The 24,964-nt window shown below is 37.8% G+C and overlaps 1 protein-coding gene and 1 long non-coding RNA gene across 3 annotated transcripts in view; one reads left to right on the forward strand and one right to left on the reverse strand.

Annotated features, from left to right (window-relative positions):
• Positions 1 to 24,964, forward strand: part of pigk (phosphatidylinositol glycan anchor biosynthesis, class K) — an 88,414-nt gene that overhangs the window by 3,560 nt on the left and 59,890 nt on the right. For both annotated transcript variants that reach the window (XM_028020347.1, XM_028020346.1), the window contains exons 7-10: positions 1,259 to 1,376; positions 3,698 to 3,808; positions 5,609 to 5,781; positions 20,144 to 20,219. In XM_028020347.1, coding sequence (XP_027876148.1) covers positions 1,259 to 1,376; positions 3,698 to 3,808; positions 5,609 to 5,781; positions 20,144 to 20,219 — 478 coding nt within the window. The remainder of the gene's footprint in view (positions 1 to 1,258; positions 1,377 to 3,697; positions 3,809 to 5,608; positions 5,782 to 20,143; positions 20,220 to 24,964) is intronic.
• LOC114146380 (uncharacterized) lies at positions 313 to 24,437 on the reverse strand. The gene is made up of 3 exons (XR_003595892.1): positions 23,875 to 24,437; positions 10,512 to 10,521; positions 313 to 322 (listed from the first exon to the last, which is right to left on the reverse strand). It is a non-coding gene; the product is annotated as an uncharacterized LOC114146380 (long non-coding RNA).

Here is a 24,964-nt window from a genome sequence, read left to right on the forward strand (position 1 = left end):
AAAATCCATTATTTGTCTGTAAATACTTTCTACCGAGAATAGTTCTGTCTATACCTGGTTCAAATTTAATTTTAAAAAATCTCCTACTTTTTCTATCCAGTTAATTAACTGAAATAATAAACAGATCAGCCTTACACCCCATCAAGCAGAAAGGCCTGAGCTTTTCACATTTTAAAGTATTTTTTAGCTGCCGTTGATCATGAAGCGTTCACTAAAGGAATGTCATGTTGTTGCATTTTTGGCATTTTTTTAAATTTAAAAACTAATTAAATTATTTTTTTACCTTCATCTTCTAATATATTTCTAATATTGTATATAAAACCTGCAAAAGTGTTTTTTTTTCGCAATTAATTTATACTAAAAGACTTATTAGTTGCAGCCCAACATTTGTTTTGTGCAGGTATATTAGATACAAATAACAATATTAATGTACAGTTTTGATTGATTCCATCTTTGTTTTATTTTGACTTGATATATTTTAAGTTTGTGTCTCTTGTTTTGCTTTTATTTTTATTTTGAAAAGTCTCATGCAAATTAAATTTTTTTCAATAAGATTGCAACAAAACAGCTTTAACTTGTAATGAAGCAATAAATCAATGCACTAATTATTTTTTCTCATACGCTCTCGTCACACTGAAGAGGCTCATATGAATCTAGATGATTGAGTTTAATAATTTGGCTTTATTGTCCCTTGTGGGTTTGTAAAGGGCGACTGGGAGGAGAAACCAGGCTAATCCAAGACATATTCCAGCTCCTTGACCTATTTTATTTATATAAACACATCATATAGAGCTGCATTATCATAGAGCTACGTCATGCAGATCTGACTGTAACGAAACCTGAGAAGTGGCTCGTTTACTCCAAACTGTTTGTCACCTGTGTCTGTGCCACAGTCGAGCTCCGCTTTGATGCTGATGTGATAATTGCTCTCTTTAGCTGCTTAATTACTGCCACCTCATTTTGCTCTCCTCAAACCAGCTTGATTTGATTATTTATGTTTGACCAAACGAGGGGGAAAGAGGTTTTTCTTAGAGGAGAAGAGCAGAAGGATTGAAGGAGGTGAAATAGCGTGTAGGCGTGTTGGCGGGACTGAATGGTGCTGATGCTTTTACTTGGTGGCCATGGTAACTGCAGCGTGAAGGGTTGTGTGATAACAGCTTTTTTTATTGGAGCAAATGGACAAGTGCGATGCCAGCTGTGTGCCCTGTGATTGGGGTTTATTAGAAAATGAGTTTGATCGTTTCGTGTCTTTGTCCAGGTACAACGAGCTGCTCTTCATCATCGACACTTGTCAGGGCGCCTCTATGTACGAGAGGTTTTACTCTCCAAACATCATGGCGCTGGCCAGCAGTCAGGTCGGGGAAGACTCCCTGTCGGTGAGTTATTCCCCCTCATAACGACTCAAAGGGTAAATTAAATCATCCAGCAGTTTTGGCATGTTTTTAACTCTGTAGTTTTGTTTACAGCACCTGTGAGTGCCGACTAGACCAGAGTTCATCTTCCTTATTGCAGTGAAATCGAGAAAAAAAGCTTAGTTATATAAATATTTATCTTATTATTAACATCCAGACTTGGCGAAGCAACTCACTGATCGACTAACAGTTAATTAATTGATTCTTAAAAATTGGATTATTGTCTTGTATCAAGAGGACTGTCTTTCCTTAATATAAAGGGCAAAATTTTTCATACTATACTAAATGTGAACAACCAAATATAATAGAATATGGACAACCTTCATGAGACTCTTATAAAAGCTTCAGTCAGAAGCTTCTTGAAATTCGCTGTAATATAGACTGCTACAGGAGATCTTTCCTGGAAACAGCCATCACCATCTACAGTAACTGAAGAATTTCAATTATTATTTAATTTTCCTTTGGGATCAATACAATATTTTTAAATTTGAAATAAAAAAAACATCGTTCACAACAGCCCTCAAAACCAACCCTGGTTACTGGCATTAAGTTTTTTCCATCGTGTTACAGTTTTTCTCTGGTTTTGCCCTCTGTCTTTCTGCACGTCATTAATTTCTGGTTAAGTTGACGTTCCTCCGTCATGAATTAGCGCTGTTGAGGTGAAACTTTAGCAGTTTGTCGACTGTATTACAAAGCAGAACCGCATAAAGCTCATTTAGTGTCCCAAACCGGACTCTGTTCGGACCGTTTCTCTTTCTTGTTCTGTTGTGGCTCCGCCATCTTGAATCAACTGGCTTCGCTTTGGGATGACCAGAGACGCCCTCTGGTGGATGGCGGGTAAACTACAACACTAAAAGAAAGTCTAACCCACAGGTGTCAAACTCCAGTCCTCAAGGGCCGGTGTCCTGCAGTTTTTAGATGTGCCACAGGTACAAAACACTGGAATGAAATGGCTTAATGACCTCCTCCTTGTGTAGATCAGTTCTCCAGAACCTTGCTAATGACCTAATTATTCTATTCAGGTGCGGTGCAGCGGAGGCACATCTAAAAGTTACAGACACCGGCCCTTGAGGACTGGAGTTTGACACCCCTGGTCTAACCGGACTTTTGTAGTTAATCGAATGAAACTAATTTGAATCTAATAAGCTATTAATTGGCAATTAATCGCAATCGTTTAATCATTTCCATGCCTATCCAGACTAACTTACTCTGCACTGTAAAAAAGTCCTTTTTTTCTTTGCATAAAAGAAATGGCCAAAAGTTATAGTTTTATTTTAAAAAAATTTATTTTATTTACTTGTTTTGGGCCTTGGTATTTTTTTCTGGTGAAACACTGCTATATATAGATGTTTTGAACTAAAAAACACATCTAGAAAGAAGTGGGGAAAAATTGGAATTATACAAGAACATTTGCTTCTATAAAGGCTGTATGTTTATACAATCTATTATATACTTAGTTCCCCTGTTCAATATACTTAAAACATAGTTTCAATGCCAGTAAGATGCACAAAATACACTCATTTAAGTTTTATACTCTTTTATGTGTGAATTCATGCTGAAAATACTAAAATACGCACTTCCAGTGAGCATTTCCCTGTGCACAGATTGATTTTACTCTCTCCTGTCCACATAGCAGAACCGTACATTTACCCTACCAATGAGCGAAGCAGAGTTATGAAAACATATTTCTTCAGATGTCATTGCCCAGCACTTACTGGCAGCTCTCTAAAACTCACTTAAACTTTGAGGAGTGATTTCCTCCTATCAGAAGATTACATTTACACAGCTCTGCTTCGCTCATTGATGTACAGTGCAGTAATAACGCTTTTGAGTATTGGCATCAAAACAAATCTTTTAATTTTATAATTAAATGAAGAGGATATTGGGGGAGGAAAACATTAGCATTATGTATATTTCTTTAATTATTATTTTATAAAGTTTTTTTTATTGGAAAATTCACCAAGTGGTGCATATTAAGTAAATTTTGAGCTGTAAAATAAAAAATAAACAAAAAAGGTGGTACACATTAAAATAGATGCATTTAGAACAAAGACAAAACAGAACATAACCAAGTGATATCACAACAAAAATGTAATTGTTTAACTTGGCAGTTATTTTCTGATTTTCATCATTATTATTTTCATTTTCTCTATTATTTCTTGTTTTATTGTCACACAGATATTTAGGGTAGAAGTGGGAAAGAGAGAGGAAAAAACAGCAGCAAAAATAGCAATATTTAAAAATGCAGCCATAATCATCTTTTTTGTTTCTTGTTTCTTTTTTAGCACCAACCAGACCTGGCCATAGGAGTCCATTTAATGGATCGCTACACCTTCTACCTGCTGGAGTTCCTGGAGGACATCCACCCGGCGAGCAAAGCCAACATGAACGACCTGGTGAGGTTTTCTTTTTAATGTTTTTATGAATGTCCACAAGAAAAGTGATTTTTCTCACTTCTGAAATCTTACAGGTTTTAAAATAACATGTATAAATGCTTTCGAATAACTGGTGCTTAACCAAACCTGTACCAGCGAGTCTTTTTACAGCAACTTTTTATTCATACCCCTTGATTTGATCAACTTCCTACCACAAACTGCTATTTTTTTTAGAATAATTTCAGTGCAGAATCGGAAAGTGTAAAGAAAATACAAAAGCCACAGGGAAAAAAATTAGTATTACTGTAAAAAGTTCATCATGGAGGATGCGTGGCAGTGAATGTGAGGTCGCTGGCTGCCTCAGATGAAAGACACGCAGGTCTCCCTTGACTTGTCCAGACTTGAAAGAGAATGCGTAACAAAGCGTGGAGCCGTCTTGCGTTTGACTCCGGACTCAGGGATTGTGCGTACGCTCTCTGCGCCGCGGCTCGGCTCGGCCTCGGCGGTTTCTCTCTTTTCATATTTTGGTCTCCTGCAGAGATCCATCGAGCCATCGGGCCCGTGAGGAGTGTTATCTGTAAACGACATGGTTACTCTGTGTGCTCTGACTAATGCTAATTATACGATCCAGTTGTTCTGTTTCTATAGATGCACTCTTTGTTCTGGTGCTTTTTTTGGATTTACTGATCAATTCTATAGATTTTCTTGACAAGCCCATTAAGTTTTTAAATCCAGTCTGAAAAGCTTTGACCTTTTTAAAGAAACTGCTTTCGGATTCGCTACAAGGCTTTAGTGTGTGATTTTGTGTGTGATTTGTTTGACTAACAGAGATTATGCTCAGGTCAGGCTAATGATTTCTTTTTTCTTAAATAAATTGCTCAAATTACTAATGGAAAAGTTTTTAGGATGTTTTTTTTTCTAACTCTAACAATCCAAGCACCAAAAATACCTGCAGAATAAACTTAAATCTTGTGAGTATAATCACACTTGCTTCTCCACAGTGCAGTAAATTGTTGGCTGAACTAAATTTTCCCATAAATTACTATGAAAGTAGGGGAGACTGTAAAATACTGTAAAAGTTACTCCATTTAGTTGTTGTTTTCTGTTCGGACTTTAAATTCAAATTTAGGACTAAAAATGATTGCATCACTGAACAGTTTCAGGAAATATGGATAATCAAAACTACTAATTTCTTGTACCATTTTTAAACTAGTTAATACTTTTAGATGTCTTTATTATGGATGTGACTTTTTATTTTAGCTGTATATTGAAATTTGACATAAATCACAAGTCATGAATGTTGCTATGCATGTTAATTGTAATCTTTTTAAATCCTTTCCATCAACTTATTATGGGACTGCAGATGAAAATGAGCCTCTCTGTCTAAATCTGGCATATTTACGTGATATATTCACGTTAACATGCATTATTATCCCCTTTATGAAATAAATACAATTCTGAATGCACAGATTTCTTCTGTTTTTTTTTGTTACACTTAAATATTTCTGATAATCAAACAAATATTAATATTGAATAAACATGTGCTAAGTAAATACAAAAAGCTGCGTCTGAATGCCAGTTTCATCCATGACAGAAGGGCAGTCTTATGTATTCGGTAATCTAAAACATATCTGGAACGTTGCTTTGATTCTTTCATGCATGTTTAATCTTGACAAGAAAGTAAAACAGGTGCACATTCATAACTCTTAAGTGCAAACATATCTTAGATTACATTTTGTCTTGTTTTATTCAGTTGATTCCACTATGTAGCTATTTTGAAGTTTGTAGTTGCTTCTTAATTTAGTATTCTCTTCTCCTTAGTTCAAAGTTTGTCCCAAGAGTCAGTGCGTGTCCACTCCGGGTCATCGGACCGACCTTTTCCAGAGGGATCCGGGAAGCGTCCTCATCACAGACTTCTTCGGCAGCGTCCGCAAAGTCGAGATCACCACTGAAGTTGTAAACTTAACGAACCCCATCGAGCAAGTGGACGAGAGGTAAGCTGAGCTCATTACATTAGTTCCACTTAAATAGTAATGTTTATACATGTATACGTTTATTTTCATCTATGTTCGCTCTAGGTTCATCTAGGTTGTTTTTGTGAATTTTTTCAATGACTTATTACATTTTTCTAGGGTGAAATCAATATGCAATAAAAACAAGCTCTTGATGTGCAAGTTAAAGGTTTTCTTTTCCAGACTGGGTCACCATCATCCAAATTGTGTCAAAATTATACAAACAGGATCAAATATGTAGCTACTCGTTTTTTTGTCCATTTAAAGATGGCAAAGTCTGCCCATATTTTTTTGAAAAGACACATGTCTCTAGTTAATATTTTGGTATGATAGCCCTTCCAAGATGGTAGCGCATTCATTATTATCATGTCATGAAGTTAACAACCTCTTTGGATAAATTCTCTTTTTCGAGACTGGTGCATGTCTGGTTTAGGCTCATGTTATCGGCATTTGTCAAAGGCCTATAATGTAGTGTTCAGTATCATCTTAAAGGGGACATTCTTGACTCTTTGAGTCTCTCTGATCAACACAGAGGTCACTAGAGCTTCTTAAACCAGAAATAATACACATTCTCCCACACCCTTTGACTAAACCAGATGCATATTTTTCTATCCCAGTGGTATGCAGGGACATCAGGGACACAAGAGTTGACAACTAAAATACTCAGCAGACTCTAAGGATTGAGAAAATGTATAATATACCCATGATGTCTTTCTGTGGGGGGCAAATCTGAGCTGTTAGTTATAAAAACGTTAATCAGAAATAGTTGAAATTTACACTTGCATACATTTTAGGATGCTGTACATTGGCCTATTTATCAGATTTTGTGAGTTTTTCCATCCTGGGCTACCATTATGTAGCCCATGATGATCACATAGAAACATGATGGCCTGGTAGGCTCTGTGGGCGGATACCACCCTCACTAAATTACAAATTATGAGGTGAAAATAATCAGATGATTAGGCTACTATTGACAGCATGCACCCATAATGTTAGTTTAAATCCCTCCTTTAGCTGTTTACACCTTGATTTTAGCATCCCTGCAAACAGATGTCGTAATGTGATCAGCTTAATTCATTAGCACTGTTGAAGACTCAAATGTGCATATGAATTTTTCATATATAGACATAAAACAGCTTTATGAGGAAAGAACAATTTAAATAGATGATTAAAAGCCCAAAATAAACTTCTGGCCACATAATTGAGTTTATAGGATGAATAAAAATAGTCGATGGAAAAAACTTTCTGCTACACCAACTTTCTGGAAGTGGGACAACCTGGATAAAAGCCTCATTAAGGCCAACCTGCCTGTGCTTTAATTGAAGTGCCGTGGGCCAAATTCATTCATTGTTTCTCTCCAAGCTTAATGAGACTTTGATTTTAGTTCAGAACGCGTTTTATTGGTGTATAGATTTCTCCACTAGTAATGTGTTGAGTGGCCTGTTTTCAGAAGAGTAAGCTTCTCATTAAGGTCAAGTGTTTCTACTGGATGGACGATCCAACTCTTTACTGTCAGACTGACTAGCAGTAGGAGTTTGTGAGGTAATTATCCAGGTTATTCAGATCAACAAAAGCACTCTAAAGCATTAGTTCAGACCAGAATAAAGCTCATAATGAGACAGTTTCTCTTGTCTGTCTCAAGCTGTAAATCTGTCTACTTCAGGTGGTTTGATTGATGGGGTTTGGCGCCCTCTGCTGGTTAATTTGCCTTATTTTCTGATTCATTTTAGCAGCTGTGATTGACAAACCCCGCCACTAGGTGGCTGTAGAGAGCTTTTACTAGTGACATACTGTTTTCTCCCTCATAAACACAAACTTCTCTTAAATTAATCTCAGTTCACACAGAAAGCCTTAAGATAATCCATATACTTTTATATTAAAACACACTAACCTCCACACTAGTTTGGAGGTTTTATATTTCTAAATAAAAATAAACAGCAATAATACACACAAAAACACACACTCTTAATAATTTCATTAAACAGGGTTTAATTAGACCACCAGAAGGAATTAAGGATGATATTTTTTTGCTGAGCTACTAATCAAAGGCACATTTCAATGGAAGTTTTGGTCAGTGACCATTTTGGCCCTAGGCCTGGTAGCCATTGCACGCAAATCTCCCCTATTACTTTATTATTGATTAAGCCTGACGCATTAGGTCTGCCACGCCACAGAATCATAGCACAGTTTGTTATTGAGCTGGCAGCTGGCCTGATTCAGTCACACAGAGACACACTTCTTCCTTTCTGATGCAAGATTCCAGCAACCCCCTCATTCATTTGATGCTCGACGGAGCAAAGTTTGCAGAAGCGCCTGAGGACCAGCAGGCGCTGCCCCGCCTCTGCTTCCAAGAATCGGTACTTTTCATGCAACAAGAACTTCACCGTTTTTTAAACACCTGGACTTAATCTGCTCAAGTGTCAAATTGTAGAGTTGTGTGTGAGAATATTCTGAACTGGAGACCTGATTAATTTTTAAAGTCAGATTTGATCTCTAAAATCAGCATTATTAAGTCATCTTCTGGGGGTTGATGTATTTGCCTCAGAAGTTGCAGATTAAGCAAATGAGAATTTGTTTTCGACATGTGAAATGTTAGGTGTGATGCTAATTAGGCTCTAAAAATGCATGTTTGGCAGAAACAGAGCTGAATCTGATTAAACCTGAGATGTTTCCCTTCATTGCATCAGGCAGTAAACAGCAGTTTGCTTCTTTTGGTATTGAATTTGTTTGTCGTTGGCCATCAGCAGCTAATCCACCTTTTTTCCAGGTACATCAATAAATCAGACAATTACTGATTGCAGTTACTTAGCACTCAGCCGAACAATTACAAGTGGAAGCTAAATCTCCGAATTGAAAGTACAGTGAAGCCCAACATTACACACACTTTTACAGATTTAGACTTATTCATTCAGCAAAGGAGTTTGTTTCTGATGGCTTTCTCTATAAAAGATAATGAAAAATGAGTCCTGGATTTGAAGAAAAGTTGCATGTCCAACTATTTAATTGTCAGTAATCAATGGACAATTATCTATTGGCATTAAAGTGTAATATTGCAATTACTGACCAATTAGTTTGTTTCCACTGGTACCACTGATATTGAGATGTTTTGCTTTCAGTTTGGAATACCTCGTTGTGCAGAAGTCATGTTAACTGAATATTTTACACTTTTGGCCATTTTTAAAAACGGTATCTGAAAAATCTGAAGGCCTTCTGTCATTTTGACAGATTTCAGTTCACACACCTGACCACTTGGTGGGGATGTGCAGACATTTTCATTTTCATTGTGGAGGTAACTAAAAAATAAGATTCACATAGGAGTATCTGAGCATTATCTCCTTTCTGGACACTGGAACTATTTCATGCATCTCACTATCCAGCATCTGACAGTGTTGGAGACTTTGGAGTGTGTGTAACCATTAAAAATCACAAACTGGTGCAGCTGAACCACTGGTACAGAAGGAGCACATACTGCGGAATCAGAAAACCCTTAATTCAGGCAATCTTGCAAACTTCTGATCACTTAAGTTGGAGAAATGTTCCCTGATTTCAAAACTTTGGCTGTACAGTAGTGGTGGTTGTAATTCCAGGCTCCGATGTGGCAGCAGAGCACATATTCAGTTGTTATGATGATTTTATGGGAGTTTTTCTTCTAAACACTGAGGCTCTGATGCATCCCAACATAAAACATCCAATTTAATTATTCAAAAATAATCAAAAAATTGAGAATAAGTTTTAGTTAAAAGGCATCATATTCCTCCATGTAAACCTTTCCTGGTCATCTTAACCCTCTTAAAACTCCTTCACTGCATCCTTGATACTTTGTCATTTTTTTAGTTTCCCAGGTAGTTTAATCATTTTCTGTCCAATATATCCTACAGCCCTCCTTCACATGGGTCCAAACTACCTCAGCTTTCCGTCTACAACTTTGTCTCCACCTGAGGCTGTCCCTCTGCTGAACACTGAACCAAATCTGTCCTGACACACAGTAGAACAGATCCTCTCCTCTGAGGCCATAATCACTGAAATAAATGGCTGTGGTTTATTTAGCAGAAATGCTTCTTCGGTTATGACCAGAATGTGACTTAGAAAGTCTCTCCAAGGCCTTACAGTGGCAGCATTTTGTCCATCATTTTCTCATTCAAGTGAACTGTGGTTGGGTGTTTTGCTGCCACATTTTGAAAAGGATAAAACAGTAAATGTACCTTCCAGGATCCTGGTGAGGATGTAGAGTTGGTCCACTCTTGTTCCTGAACCTGACCATTGGGCAGACTCTCCACTCTAGTAATAGATCTCACCAGGCAGGCTAAGTAGTGTGATTCACCCTCTACTTGGGCTCCCCCCATTCTGACAATAAAGGGGAACTGCCCCCAGTGTCTACATGATGTAGCAGAAGTGTGTCATTTAGCAACCCTACAAAGCACAGACCCTTAAAGGGGACCCATTATTTATGCAAAATTAACATTTTGTACTTTTTTATATTTTTGTTTGAGTCTCTACTGCTTCTAAAAACAACTCAAGCGCTTTAAAAGGCAATTAGATTTGGTCTGGAAAAAGAGCAGTTTTAAAAACCTCCCGATAAAGTCACAATGTACCATTTCCTAGCAACCCAAGCAGAGCTCCAACACGTTTGGTCAGCTGGTTTTACTGCTGTATTTGCACTACAATGGCTGCTGGAAAAGTGTTTTGTTGTTGACTTACCATCTAGAAACCACTTGTTGCATTCTTGTTGGTTGTGCAGGAGGCTCTATTAATGCTTTTCAATGATGTGTACTTTTATAATTGTGCATCTGTTTGCAGCCGTTTTCATGTGCGAATGTAAACGTTGAGTTGGAGGCTTGGCCAGCAGCAGCTTATTTGGATTTAAAATAACGAGACCCTAAAACAGGTACCCTTCATCTTCTTCCAGGAAGTAATTTTTTGCTTGTTTTATATCAAATAGAGGTATTGTTCAATCTTCTATTGACGCTTAACAGGATACGCTAAAGCAATTCCAAAACCCAGATTTTTTTTCCCCCTTTTTATTTATTCAATATTTATCAGCATTAGTAAAGAAAGCTGGGTTGTAACCTCTGTCAACAGAAGAGGACGATCTCTTTTGGTAATCAACAAGAGATTGCTGACAGGATTCTTCCTGTGACCGTCTGAACAGAGGCTATTATTGCTACTAAAACACATTGTTTCATAAGTCCAGAAAATGGGTTGAAGAGTACTCTGAGTGTCCCCACAGAGAGAAGATTACATACAGCTCGCACAGCCTCGTTTTTAATAAATGTAGTGCTGCTTTAGTCCACTTTTGTCAGCCTGTTCAACCACATAGGCAAGCAGACGAGTTCACTGGAACTCATTTTCTAGCCGGGACACATTTCTGGATCCTTTTACTCAACTGAATGGCACTTAGTGGTATTAAGCGTAGATCCATTTAAACACCCTCTCCACCACTTTTCACTTCAAGCTGCAGGAGATATTTGACTGCAACACATTTTGCTACAGGTTACACAGTTCCCAGAGTAATTATAAGTATCGAATAACAACTAAATTCAGTCTCCATTGAGTCATAATGTAAGTCTAATATAATTTGTGACCTGCAGCTCCGGATCGAGTGTACAAACATCGCTTCGGCTTTTAGCGGGGCAGATGGCACAAAGAAATTAGTTGGGCCTAAAGATGGCAGCTGGAGACAGCAGCAGGAGCAAAGCTGGAGGCGGCCACATCTATTAGGATCATTTACAAGGATGGAGGAAAACTCTCCAGAAATATCTTCATGGAGAATAAAATGGACAATAGCATTCACTGAGTTAGAGCTAAAATCTTGCAGCTAAGTTGAAAGGGGAGGGGTGGAGCAGCTGCGATGCTTTTAAAGGCAGAAAGCGCTTTGAGCTCATGGAGGGCTCAGCAGGGGATTGCCGCCCTGCTTGCCGGCTCATCCCGTTTTCTCTGTCTATCAGAGAATGCACTAACATGCAGAGAGGGAGGCATCAAACGGGAATGAATGGAGGAGGAGGGCAAGAGGGCAAAATCCTGAAAGAAAGTTGTTGGGGGATAATAACTTAGGAGTAAAGAAAGAAACAAAAGTGGACATAAACAGGTTGCTCCACTCTGCGAGTGGTCAGAGGAGAGTCAGGGCAGCTCACGGGAGCTTTTGGCCCACTTTGTCAGAGGCTTGCTGGCTTGAACTTTCAATGAAAGACAGTCAGTCATTTGAACCTCCACTCGACTGTGACATTTAGCTGGGACTGCTGCGCCTGGCTCGGTTTCAAAGAGAGAAAGAGGCTTTCAAAAAAACAGTGGTACTGGTGGAAGGTTTTAAACCTCTATTGTGGTTTTTGGTCACTTGAGCTAAAATATCTGTTAGATTTCTTAGCATTTTGCATACATTCATGTTTGATATAATAATATTCCAATAAAAATTGGAATATTATTGAGAAATTTACTAAGTGAAACACATATAGATGTTTTTTTTTATTATTAATTTTTTTGTATATATGTTCTGTATACTTGTTGTTGTGCAGGAGGCTCTACTAATGTTTTTCAAAGATTTATGCATCTGTTTTCAGCCATTTTTCAGTGCTAGTGTAAATGCTGATTTGGGGGTATATATATATATATATATATATAGTTTGGTCTGCTCTTGACCAAACTAGTTTTTAACATATCTCATATGTTTTCTGCATATTTAAAGTCCAGTAGAAGTTCGTCAGATTGTTTTGTTTTTTTTTTCTCCAAATTTTCTCTTCCAGAACCAAAAAATTCAAATACATCACCATATTTACAACAACAAATGTTAGGATTTAATGTTATAATTTGATTTATATTTGAGTTTGATGTTTTGTATGTGCTGTCATCACTTTTCAGCAATTTTTTACTCTTTGCTGCCTTTTGTGTTCTGCTTTTTCACATATTTCTTGACTTCATGTAGTGAAAGGTTTTGGGAGGAATCTGGAGGTGAAATAGGGGCCAAGTATTTAAACATTTAACTGGGTATCAGTCCAAACTGTGCTTTAAAGTCAGAACAGTGTATTTTTTATTTTACCAGGTGATTTTCAACAACGATCTGGCCAAGAAGGATGAAAAATCACACAGTTTATTCATCACAAATGAGGAGAATTCAGTTGAATTGAGGAGGTTCAGCACATGCAGTGAGTTGAAGTAATCCAGGTTAGATTACTGATACTGCTGCAGAGCAGAGTTATTCTACAAGGATGATAATTCGTTGTGGCTTTGGTATGGTTAACAAATCCCATGAAAGAAAAACAACCATCTTAGCCTGTTCCTCAAATCCTTTTCCACTTTTCAATTGCTCTCATCCCTAAGCCTATTTGTTCTTACTCACCATGGAAATCTTTCCCAGAGAGAAATCGGGTCACGTTATTTTGTTTTCCTTTGTGTTTGGCGTTCGGCAAACATCACTGCTACTATAAAAGGACTGCCATTGTTGGGGAGCTTTTTCTTATGTGAATTTTGTGAATGCTTATGCTAATAACAGTTGTGTAAGCTTGTATTTAAATTTAGCATTACATTTTTTTTAGCAAAAGATGTTCCTGCAGGAAAATGAAACAGCATGTTGATTATATGTAGTTCCATAATTGTTCAGGGATTTTTTTTGTCTAGTGAAATGTTTGCTGAATGTGTACAGCATCACTTGCAACCCAAAATTGGAATAGTTCAGTATTTTTACATGGTTCCAGATGCCCACAGAGGCAATCATGACACTTTAGAAAACAAGCAAGTCCAATTCTTATCCAGTTATTTAAAGAATCCAGTTTGAGCCAAATTAAATTAACATACAGTCAGATTCGGGCGTGCCGTGGTGGCGTAGGGGTTAGCGCGACCCATGTTTGGAGGACTTGAGTCCTCGACGCGGCCGGCGTGGGTTCGACTCCCGGACCTGGCGACATTTGCCGCATGTCTTCCCTCCTCTTCTTCCCCTTTCCTGTCAGCCTTTGCACTAGAGCCCACAAAAAGACCCCCTGGAGGGATAAAAAAACAACTCCCCCACCAAAAAACATACAGTCGGATTCAAACTCAATACGGCCTAAAACTACTAACCGAGATGTTCAATATTAGTTTAGCTTTCATTTCGATTGGTAAATATTTAACACTGGTCAACAGCCAAAAATTGTCTGGGGCTTTTCAACTGTTTTAGGATAGTTTTGATATGCTGAATCTAAAAATCACATTGGTTTTGCACAATCAGGTCAATTTTCTGAACTATGGTTGCAACGAGCATCAAAATGCACAAATTGTTCTGACATATGGATCAGTTCCCTGAGAATCTGGGATTGACGAGTGATGAGCAGCGGGAGAGAGACTCCATCAGGACATAAGAGAAATGGAGAATTATTCACAATAAAGACGTAATGTTCAATTTACATGTACTTATCCTTATCAGTGTTTATTATTACATTTACAGAAATACAAGTACAATATAAATATTAGTTTGTAACATGTAATTAATACTTTCTGTGAGAAAACATGTTTTTTTTTTCTCCTAGAACCTTTTTTAGATGAGAAACATTAACGGAAATGAACTGATAACGTCACAAAAATGTTATAGATTTAGTCAGAAGATCGGCTTTCTCTAAATCAAATTAGAATAAAAACCTGACCTGATTGAGAAAAATGGATGTCATTTTTGGATTTAGCTGTGCAAAATAGACCTAATTCAGTTGAGAAAACATAGACAACTTCCAAAAAATATTTTTTTGTAACCCAGTGTAATTATCTGTCAGTTGCTTTGAAAATTTGCAGCAATCCCTCCTGATTAAGCTGATAACTGTAGATGAGAAGCTTCCCTTTTTTAGGAAGAATGTGCCTCTGTAGCAGTTCCAGTCTTAAACCATCTGGGCATTAAAAATACATGAAGGAAGCAGAAATATAGACGCACTAATAAGGAGGGCTTTTTATAGGAAACAAAGTCAAAGAGTACACAAATATAATGCAGCAATATCTTAGTTAATGGCCGTGTCCAGAAAAAAAACACTATTCTAATTGCAGAAGCAGTGGGCCAGGTGCATCTTCTGTGTAGAGAAAAAATAGAGATGTTGCGCATGGGTAACGGCAGCAATAACTATAAATGATGTATAAATTGAGTGTGAGGAGAAAAAATAGAGTGAGGGAAAAAATGGCCATCATATCCTCCAGCAGGCTAAGCTTATATTGGTTCATAACTACAAATATATCCCAAGTGCCTGAGCTTTAAACTTTGTCACAAAGGAAACCTTTAAGCCGAATCCTAAAAACAGGTGGTGTTTGTTCTTCACGGACAAAAACTGGCAGCTGGTTCTTCTAAAAGAGCCTGATAACTGAAAGAACTGCCTCCTATTCTGCGTGTGTTCATCTGTTTATGTCTTTAAAGGCACTGATAAGACAAAAGTCTCATGTAAGCATACATTTTGTTGCCAATATTTAAAAAAGGATACATTTTTGCTTGAATATATATGTAGATCCATTGTTGGAGATTTAAAGTGACACAGTTTAAAATCTCTCAAAAACAAATACTTACATTTCCAATGTAAGTTTGGCTCTTGTACACAACGTCTGAATAAAAATTTATATTTTCATCAATTCGTTTTAAAAATATTGTACACCTGGGATCGGATTCAGAAAAGTTTTTAACTTCTTAACCAGCACAAATATGCCACTCGGTATTGTTTTAAACATGCCAAACCCATAGAGGGCAGTGCAGCACAAAACTGAAACCTGTCAGCCAATCAGATTGCTTCAAAACAACCAAAGCTTCCTGTTAGGATCAGATTAGATGACGTTTATTGCCCTCCAAGGGGCAATTTTCTTTGCAGACAGCAGGACAACCACAGACAAATGCATAACAAAGAGAAAAAGAGCAATAATAAAAACACACCACAACATCCGTACAGCACATTGAACAGTTATGTACAGTTTGTTTAGGCTCATCTCAAATTAATAATGAGATCGACACGAACAGGGATAAGTGAACATTTATACATTTGTCTATCCACGAGCTGAAGACAACAACCTGTAATGGCGATGGGTTGTTGAATTAAACACGGCACCATGAGGTTAATTTGTGTGAACTGATATATAGGTTTAATTACATTTAAGTAGTGTATTAGAATATAAAGTCAATCAAACAGAAGATGATGTCTGTTGGAAATAATGTCAAAGCATGTGGGTGAACGTATTGACGAATTATTTATCCCGGACTATAATTGTCGAGACCCTATATCTGAATTGTTCCATCTACAGACGCAAAAACTAAGTTTTCTCAAATCTTCACTTTGGATTGCGTTTTTATAAATCACTTATGTTGAGATTAAATAGATTTTTTTGTGTGGATAAGAGGCCAAAATGCATAAAAACATATTTGTTGGCCTTTAAAAGATATGGTCATTGCATAAATACACTCACCTTCTGCTTAATTAGGTTCACACAATGCCAGATTGGGTTGGACCGCCTGTTGTTTTCAGAAAGTCCTTATTTCTCCATGGTGTAAATTCAACAAGGTTTCTGACACATTCATCAGAGATTTTGGTCCACATTTACATGAAGGCATCACATTAGATGAAGCATCTAAACCCAAATGTGTTTAGTTGGATTAAAATCTGGTGACTGTGGATGCCATTAGGATACAGAAAACCAAAATGTCAGGTTCAGGAAACCAGTTTGAGATGACTTGAGTTTTGTGACTTGGAGCATTATCCTGCTAAAGATAACCATCATAAAACTGGATTATTGTTGATGACCATCAGCTAAACTTGGGTAGAACCTCAAGGTGACTCAAAAAATATTCTCCACAGCATCATAGCACCACCACCATCCTGAACAGTATATCCCAGTCAGAGTCAATCAATTCTTTCACATAAACCAGATACATTTTTCTAAAATCTGAATGTTTCCGCTGAACAGTGATTCATTAAACCAACCAGTGTTTTCCCAACTGTTGTCCAACTCTGGTGAGGCTGTGCAGCCTCAGTTTCCTGTTCTTAGCTGCCATAGCCCATCTGCTTCAAGGTTTGACATGTGCATTCAGGGATGGTATTCTGCATACCTTGGTCATAACGAATGGTTAGTTGATGCCTTTCTGTCGTCTTGAATTAGTCCGCCTGCCTGACCTCTTAACATCAGCAAAGCATTTTCGTCCACATGACTTCAGTAAAACCAGGAAGACGGTTGTGCATGAAAATCCTAGGAAATCATCAGCTTCTGAAATACTCAGACCAGATTCAGAGCCGCTTAAATCCTCCTCATTCTGATGCTCAGTTGGTTTGAACCTCTGAGACGCCTAAAGGCATTGAACTGATTTGCTATTAGTGTTAACAAGCAATTGAAGAGGTTTATGTACCTAATAAACTGGCTGGTGATTGAGTGTATAAATACTTCCAGGTTCAAGTCCTGATTATGATCGCTTCTCTGGCATTCAGAGGAGAGAAAAAGTACTTCAGATGCACATTGTGTGAGTTTAGCATTTATCGTAGGTGGTATTCTCCCCATTCTGAAATGTTGAAGCTTAATAAAAAAATTTTTGGCATTTTTTGAGGTGGAGCTAGTCATCAAAACATGTCTTTAAGTCAAGGACTTAAATCGGCCAAAATTGGGAAATCAAAAGTACTCGTGAGCCAAAAAAAAAAGATTAATAGAAATCTTAAAATGAAATAAAACAATTCAAGTTGTCTGATTTGTTTTTGTAGAAAATGGATGTTATTCATTGTAGATCCAAAACTTTAAAATTATTTTGCAAATTCTTTGTATTAAAATTTAGTTTTCACATTATTTTGCACTTGATTGAACAAATTTACTCCGCAAGACAAAGATTTGAGTCGGTTTAGCCAAATTCAATAAATTAGATAAAAGCTAACTTAGGTGCAGCAAAGTCGACTTTTCACTAAAAGTTGCTACATAGATGTAGCTCTGCTTATTATAAAAGAGACAAATACTTTGTTGTAGATCACATAAAAAGTTTGCATCTGGCCAAATTTGTATCATTCTTGATTTGCAGTTGGGGGGCTGCACAAAATCACTCCAGCGGCCACAAATAGCCCTGGGGCCTCACTTTTGACAACCCATGCGGATTATAAATGTCCCTACATATGAGGATGGTTATGGGACATGTTTGCTTTAAATACTGTGCAATTTGCTGTTTAATTAAAGTTTATTATTAGCTTCTACTGTATTTTAATCCTGTGAAGGGGATGAGAGCTGCGGCTCTTTATAACAGATAAAGATAGAAGCTTAAGCTGCACGAGAGCAATTTTAATCATGCAATGCCATGTCATTAGCATCACTTATCGCCTGCGCTAATCAGTAAATTTGGCTCCCTGCGACAAACTTCTTCAAGATAAAACTCACCCTAAATCGTCTTCATAGGGAGACAGTGGGGAAGGATTAATAATCCATTAATTATTTTAGTTTAATTTTCTTCACATTATAAACTGAAGGACTTTTGCCTGCATGTTGAAAATCCTACTTTTAAGTTGAAAATGTCCAACCTTTTAACCACTGAGCAAAGGGGAAAATTAGTTTCAGTTTTAATTTATTAAAAAAAAAAAAAAGTAAAGCTAGTATTTGAATCTTACAAGTAGGGCAACATGAGGAACATCTAATATCCTATATATATATAATATTTTTTTTGCTATATCATACACAATATATATTGGCAATATTTTTAGCTATTTTAAACTACAAAACATAAAATGGCAGTGTTGTACTCTATTCAATTGAACAATTCCTGGGGTTTTTTATTTGAGTACAAAACCAGAATAAATTTTAATATTTTATTGTGACCGCACGGATGTTTTCACTAATTAAATTACTATCACTGTCTTTTTCTGTGGTCAACACTAGACGTTTAATAAACAAGACCATAAAAGCAAAAAATAAAAATCATACACGAAGAAAGAAACCATGAGGAAAAATAAAACATTTGAAACTAAATTGATAAAATAAAAAAATCTAATGAGTCCAGATTACAAAAAGAAAAGTTTAAATAGTGACTTTAAAACCGACTGACCCAGAACAAGCCACAGGTGTCGGAGCTTCTCTAAACTATTTACAAATGCTGGGAATTTTGAACAATAAACCACAGAAAGTGCCCAGTTCAGGTAATGTCTGCAACACACCTGTAAACAACAGTTTTATCACAGGTATTAGAACACCTCAAAACCATTTAAATAACCAATGCTTTTTGTGTGCCTGATTTTAAACACACATCCCACAAAGTGGTAACAAAGGAAATGATGCTGTTATTAAATGGTGCTGTTAACTCCCCTAAATAAGTCTCATCTAGGCAAAAGGTTCATGGGGTTCCAGAGATTCTGTGCCAAAAACACAAACCTGTGCATCTCTTCTTATACGGTCATCCATAAACCATACAAGTCTGAATTTGTGAGATAAGTTCGTACTACTGCTAACTTTTGTTGCAATAATTTTACAACACGTTTTTAGTTTCTAGTTCATCGGACTCCTCTTCAGTTACCGTCTCACCTGAAACTTTTTTTTATTGAAATTTATACACGGACAGCATGCTGGGCAGAAAATTTTCAGGCAGTGATGCATCAAATAAACAACACTTGCATTAGTGAATTTGATGAAGAAAGCTAATTTAACCCTTATAGGCACAAAGGTGTCACATAATGACACATTTTTACAAGCCAGCTTTGCGGCACCGTAACTGCGCTCCTTTGCGCTACCTGAAAAATTCCATTGGTTTCTGAAAGGGGAGACGTTGCGCGTTACAGCCAATGTTGGGTTATTACGGTAATTTCACTCCCGCCATTGCAGAGAGCATGTTTTACTTTAGTTTAATCTTTAATAGACAGAAAATTGTAAATAACTGCTGAAAGTTCCAGTTCAGTTGTTGTGGAGAAAAGGGCAAATATATTTACTCACAGGACATTTAAAGGACTTCGTACAATTAAAATAAGCAAAAATACACAGGTGGAGATTTTAAACTTTGGAAGGCTACTGTAGTTATTTCTGAAGCTGCTGTCTTTTGGATTCTGGATCAGTCTTTTTTTGTAAGTTCTCTGTGTGAACATCAGTGGCGTTTAGAAGCTAAGTGCTTCTCCAGCACTTTTAAGCTACATTAAAAACATATCGAGCATGTTGCTGTATAGATTGTTGTGCTGTGCCACAAAACTCCTTATTTTTTTCTGATTTCATTGATGATTTATCATTGTTTTCGCTTCCAGGGCTGACTGGCTGCTGCTGTAGATGCATTCTGATTATACATGGGTTGTGAAGTTGATTTGTGCTGGGGGGAATCTGATTGCACGTAAAGGCAGTGATCAGAACTCCTGTTTGTTTTCACCTTTTCTTCCTTCTTACCTTCTTTTTTGCATAAATGCTGACAGCATTCTCTCTCTCGCAGCCCTGCGAATGGAGAGGCGCGTGAAGAGATGTACTCGTACATGGACCAGCTGCCGGTGTCTGAGATCATCCATCAGGTAAGAGGAGGTGCAAACAAGCGGGGGTCGGGTCACTCAAACCCACACACGTCGAGGAGGCATCATGCGTTGGCAGGCTGGTTTGTTTCCGCAGCATGTTGGCTTTTTTTTTTTTTTCTCTTATTTGAAGTGTGCCAACTCTTGACCTTAACTTGGACACAGAGCAGAAAAGTTACGTGCAACATCTGCCAACAGATGTCTTTGTGTCGTCTCCATGGCGACGGCTGGAAGTGTGAAATGCGGCCTCCGCGTGGAGGGCGGCCACCGTGAAATCCAGCAGAACGGCTGGGCGGGATTGCAGGGAAGAATTGTGCATTCACCTCATTCCCAAATGGATTGGGGCTTTCAGTCGGGTCGACCTTCACAAATGAACACCTCTACCTCCTCAATCCATCTTTTGAACGCACACACTGCATTCAGAGCAGCTGGCCTTTGGTCCTGTATCACCCTTGTGAGATTTTCCATTATGAGGCCATTAAAAATACAATTTCTGCTCTCCCACTTCAGAAACGTAAAGAAGCAGCATTAATCTTCAGCAGAGGCAAGTCAACAGCTGACACAGTTGATGTTTGCTCACATGTCTCGTTTGAAATGCAGAGCAAATATGGTATTATTGCCAAGCACATATGCTTTTCATAGGTTTATATTGCTAAACACAAATACATCAGCTTCTACAGCTCTGGAAAAATTAAGAGACCTCTTAAAATGATCAGTTTCGCTGATTTTACTATTTATAGGTATATGTTTGAGTAAAATGAACATTGTTCTTTTATTCTATGAACTGCTGGCATCATGTCTCTGATATTCCAAGCACAAATTCTTTATTTATTTGCAGAAAATGAGAAATGGTCAAAATAATGAAAAGATGCAGAGCTTTCAGACCTCAAATAATGCCAAAAAACAAGTTCATATTCATTTAGAAACAACAATACTAATGTTTTAACTCAGGAAGAGTTCAGAAATCAATATTTGGTGGAATGTCCATGAGGTTTTCAACGGGGTTCAGTGCAGTGGGCTCTTAGGTTTTACCGAGCTGTATATCATTCTCACCTGGATCAGATCAACCTAAAATTATGTTTGATTGTCCTGGTAGGATTTTTCTGAGCCTTGCTGCTTTCTTAAATGTGAGGTCAGCTAAAGCATCCAGTGAGTTTTCAAAATGCATTTGAACAAAAGTATCAGCCAGGAGAAGAGTATCAACAACTGCACCTCCTATTTGCAGTTCTGTGTTGACAGATTAAGCTGACTGTGGATTTATTTTGTTGAACAAATGTAAAATGCACCTTTGGAAACTGAAATACTTGACATGCTATTGTCTGGTGTTTTCAAGGCAGTCAGTCCAGGAGCTACATTTAATGTCCTTGATTGGCTGTATCCTCTGGCAGAAATAAGGAAGACCATGGATGTTAGCTTCTGCTATAGTGCTAAGATGGTTTCCACTGTGCGATCTGATGCATAATAAGGTATATTTGGTGTTTGAACTTATTAAAATAGTCAGTTATATTTTTTAGGGGTATTCATTGTCAAGAAAATCCGAGCTCATCCCACTTCCCCATGCCGGAGATTTTAGTTTAACAGTAAACTAAAATCTCAACGTACCCGTTAGACGGAGAGCTGGTAGCACATCTCCCCTCTCAGAAGAGGAAGTACGAGAGTGAGAGAGTAGAGACAGAAAGGAGGGGGGGGGTGTTGCGCAACAACATCATAGATTTGTTGCATTCACGGGCGGTTGTGGTGCTTAAAGGGAACCTATTATGCAAAATTAACATTTTGCACATTTTTATCCTTCGACCTGCTTCTAAAAGCAGAGCAAGAGCTTAATAAAATCACCTAGCACCAATAAAAACAGCTGGGTCTCTATTGGTGTCTGGAAAATAAGCCTTCTCAAAAACCTCCCGATTGTTGAGTCACAATTGACATTCACTGCCCGTTACCTAGCAACCCAAGCTGTTCTCCAGCCTTGTTTGGTCAGCTGGTTTTACCACTGTATGAAATATACAATGGCGGCTGGAAAAGACAATTGTTTTGTTGTTGACTTATAATCCAGAAACCACTTGCTGCATTCTTGTTGGTTGTGCAGGAGGCTCTACTTCGGCTTTTCAAAGATGCACGGTTGTATAATTGTGCATGTTTTTGCAAAATGAACGAAACGGAAGGGTGTCGAGAGCTGAATGGCAACCGTGAACAAGTTGCAGGAATTTCTTGTAAGCACAGGTTTTACATGCAGCAGCAATCTCCTGTGTTCTCCACATATCTGGATTAAGAAAGAAAGAGGGTTGCAAAAAATACTTTGTTGCAAAGAAAATACCCAGGCCATGCTAAAGAATGTTAAAATATGGAGAAATCTGTTAAACATGGGGCTAAAATTGGAGGATCACCAAAACAGAACATGATGCAGTGTTAAAAATGGTGGTGGGAGCATGATGCTGTGGGGTTACTATGTTTGGATGCAGTTCCAGATGATTAGATTTTGATCCAAAACCTTCAGGATAATTAATCTTTTCATGCATTCCAGTGAATCTCAACATAAAGTTAATAAAGTTTTCTGGTTTGGTTTGACGGTTTACAGTGCTAACATTGACTCTGGTACATTTAGTGTTGGCAGTTTTCTTAATCTAAAAATCCAAATGGTGCAACATATAAAGTTTAACTACACACAGTTTTTGTCACATTGCCATTTTAATGACTGCTGTCTAAATGTTCCACATTTTATGCCGTCTAAACTTAATGCGCATTATGTCTCCAGGGGATTATGACTTAAATTTGAATGCTGGCAGACTATCTTTAATGTACTGTAATTACATTTTTTTAGTGGTCTGAGATGTGACAGCTGAGCAGTTGTTTTCCTCACTTTAAATACATAAACACACAGCGGCTAATCTCGGTCGCTGAATTAAAGCCAAGTGTCAAATCTGGCTTTTCAATTTTTAAAGCCTGAGCGCAGTCATTCGGGGGGAGCGTAGAAACGAAGCTGACCGGGGGTCTGAGCCGGCCAGCGGCTTACTGTCATCATGACGGGAAGCAGGAGGGGTCTCCACACCCAGCAGCAGCAGCAGCAAAATGTTTAGGATCAGCCCTTCTGCCTGCTGTTCACATAAAAGCTCCTCATAAACTGTTTTTTTGCTTCATTGGAAAACTTTCACGACCGCACAAACAGACCCCATAAACTCTTCTCCATCTGCTTCTTATATTGCCTTACTTCGTCTTTCAATTACTGTTTTTTTTTTTTTTTTGCACTCATATTTCTGCTCAACACTTCACTGTTTTGTATCTTTTTTGTAAATTCACCTTTACCCACATCTCACAAACTCACTCTGAAACCCAGTGACTCCTGGCTGAGATTTCGATTATTGGCTGGCGCTCCTGCTGGGGTTGAGATGGGGGTCCTGACAGGCAGAGTCATCTCTCTCCCCTTCCCTGTGGCCCAGCTGCACTGCAGCAGAATGACCAATGTCCACCAAGCACATCGACAGCCCTCCTGTTTTTGATTAGCTGTTAAATAGAGTGCACCACTCTACTATCTCTTTGTTTTTGTTCTGCAATTGCTTTGGTTTTCTATGGATGCTAATCAGAGATTCTCACGAGAATGAAAGGGTAAAGTTTTCCTCGGACAGGTTAAGATGGATCTATGGGCGATACAAAACATGCTCATTACATTCTTTGCTCAAAATCATTCTTGGATAAGGAGATTTTAGTCTGCTCAGTTCTGCCTATTTCGAACTCCTATTTTAGGGCGTCTTGTTACTTTAAATCCAAGTAAACTGCTGCTGGCCACGCCCTCCAACTTCACGTTTACACTTGCATGTGAAAATGGCTTCAAACAGATGTGCTATTATACAACCACACCTCTTAGAAAAGCAGAAGTGGAGCCTCCTGCACAACCAACAAGAATACAATGACTGAATGACATAATACAAATGTTTTTCAGCAAAACATTTGTCCAGCAGCCCTTGTACAGCACATACAGTACAAGGGCTGCTATATGCGCAGCCCTTGTACTGTGTATCAGGGCTATATACATGACTCGCACCACTGTGCCTCGTAACATCACAGCTGATCAAATGTGCTGGAGCTCGACTTCGGTTGCTAGGTGACAGACTGTGGTTCCTAGGTGATGGCACAAGTTCCGTTGGGAGATTTTTGAAATGACTAATTTTCCAGTCACCAGAAAACATAAATTTATTGCCCAATTTATTGACTGGCTGCTTTTTTTTTCTCAAAGAGTTTGGGTTGTTTTTAGAAACAGTTGAGACCCAAATGGAAATGCAAAAAGGTACAAAATGTTAATGTTAAAACATTAAAACAGGCAGATATATGACCTGTAACAAATGGATGTCCAAAATGTAGCTTTGCATATAACTCAAATGTTAGGACATGCTAATAAAAAGTTTATATTTATATACAGAAATGTGATCAGTTTTCACCAAGTGTTTGCAAACTTTACAAACTAAAGAAAAATGTTGCTCTCAGGCCAGCCAAATGAGCTGAAAACTGCGATTTAAGCAACTCGTGCTTCGACTATACCTCAGAAGAACCACAGGCTGATTCCCTCCATGCTACGCCGCATTGATGCAGTAATTCATACAAAGGGAAGAAAACTGTCCAGTTCATAAACATAATTCTAATGTAACATTCTGTCTTCTAAAGTTTAACTTTGTATTATTTTTGTGGAGCTTCACTTTTTTAAATTGAAATAATTAACTATCAATCTAAAAAAAATGCTTCATTTCTTTTCTAGTAGATCA

This window comes from Xiphophorus couchianus, chromosome 6 (assembly GCF_001444195.1).
Source record: "Xiphophorus couchianus chromosome 6, X_couchianus-1.0, whole genome shotgun sequence".
Taxonomy (NCBI): domain Eukaryota; kingdom Metazoa; phylum Chordata; class Actinopteri; order Cyprinodontiformes; family Poeciliidae; genus Xiphophorus; species Xiphophorus couchianus.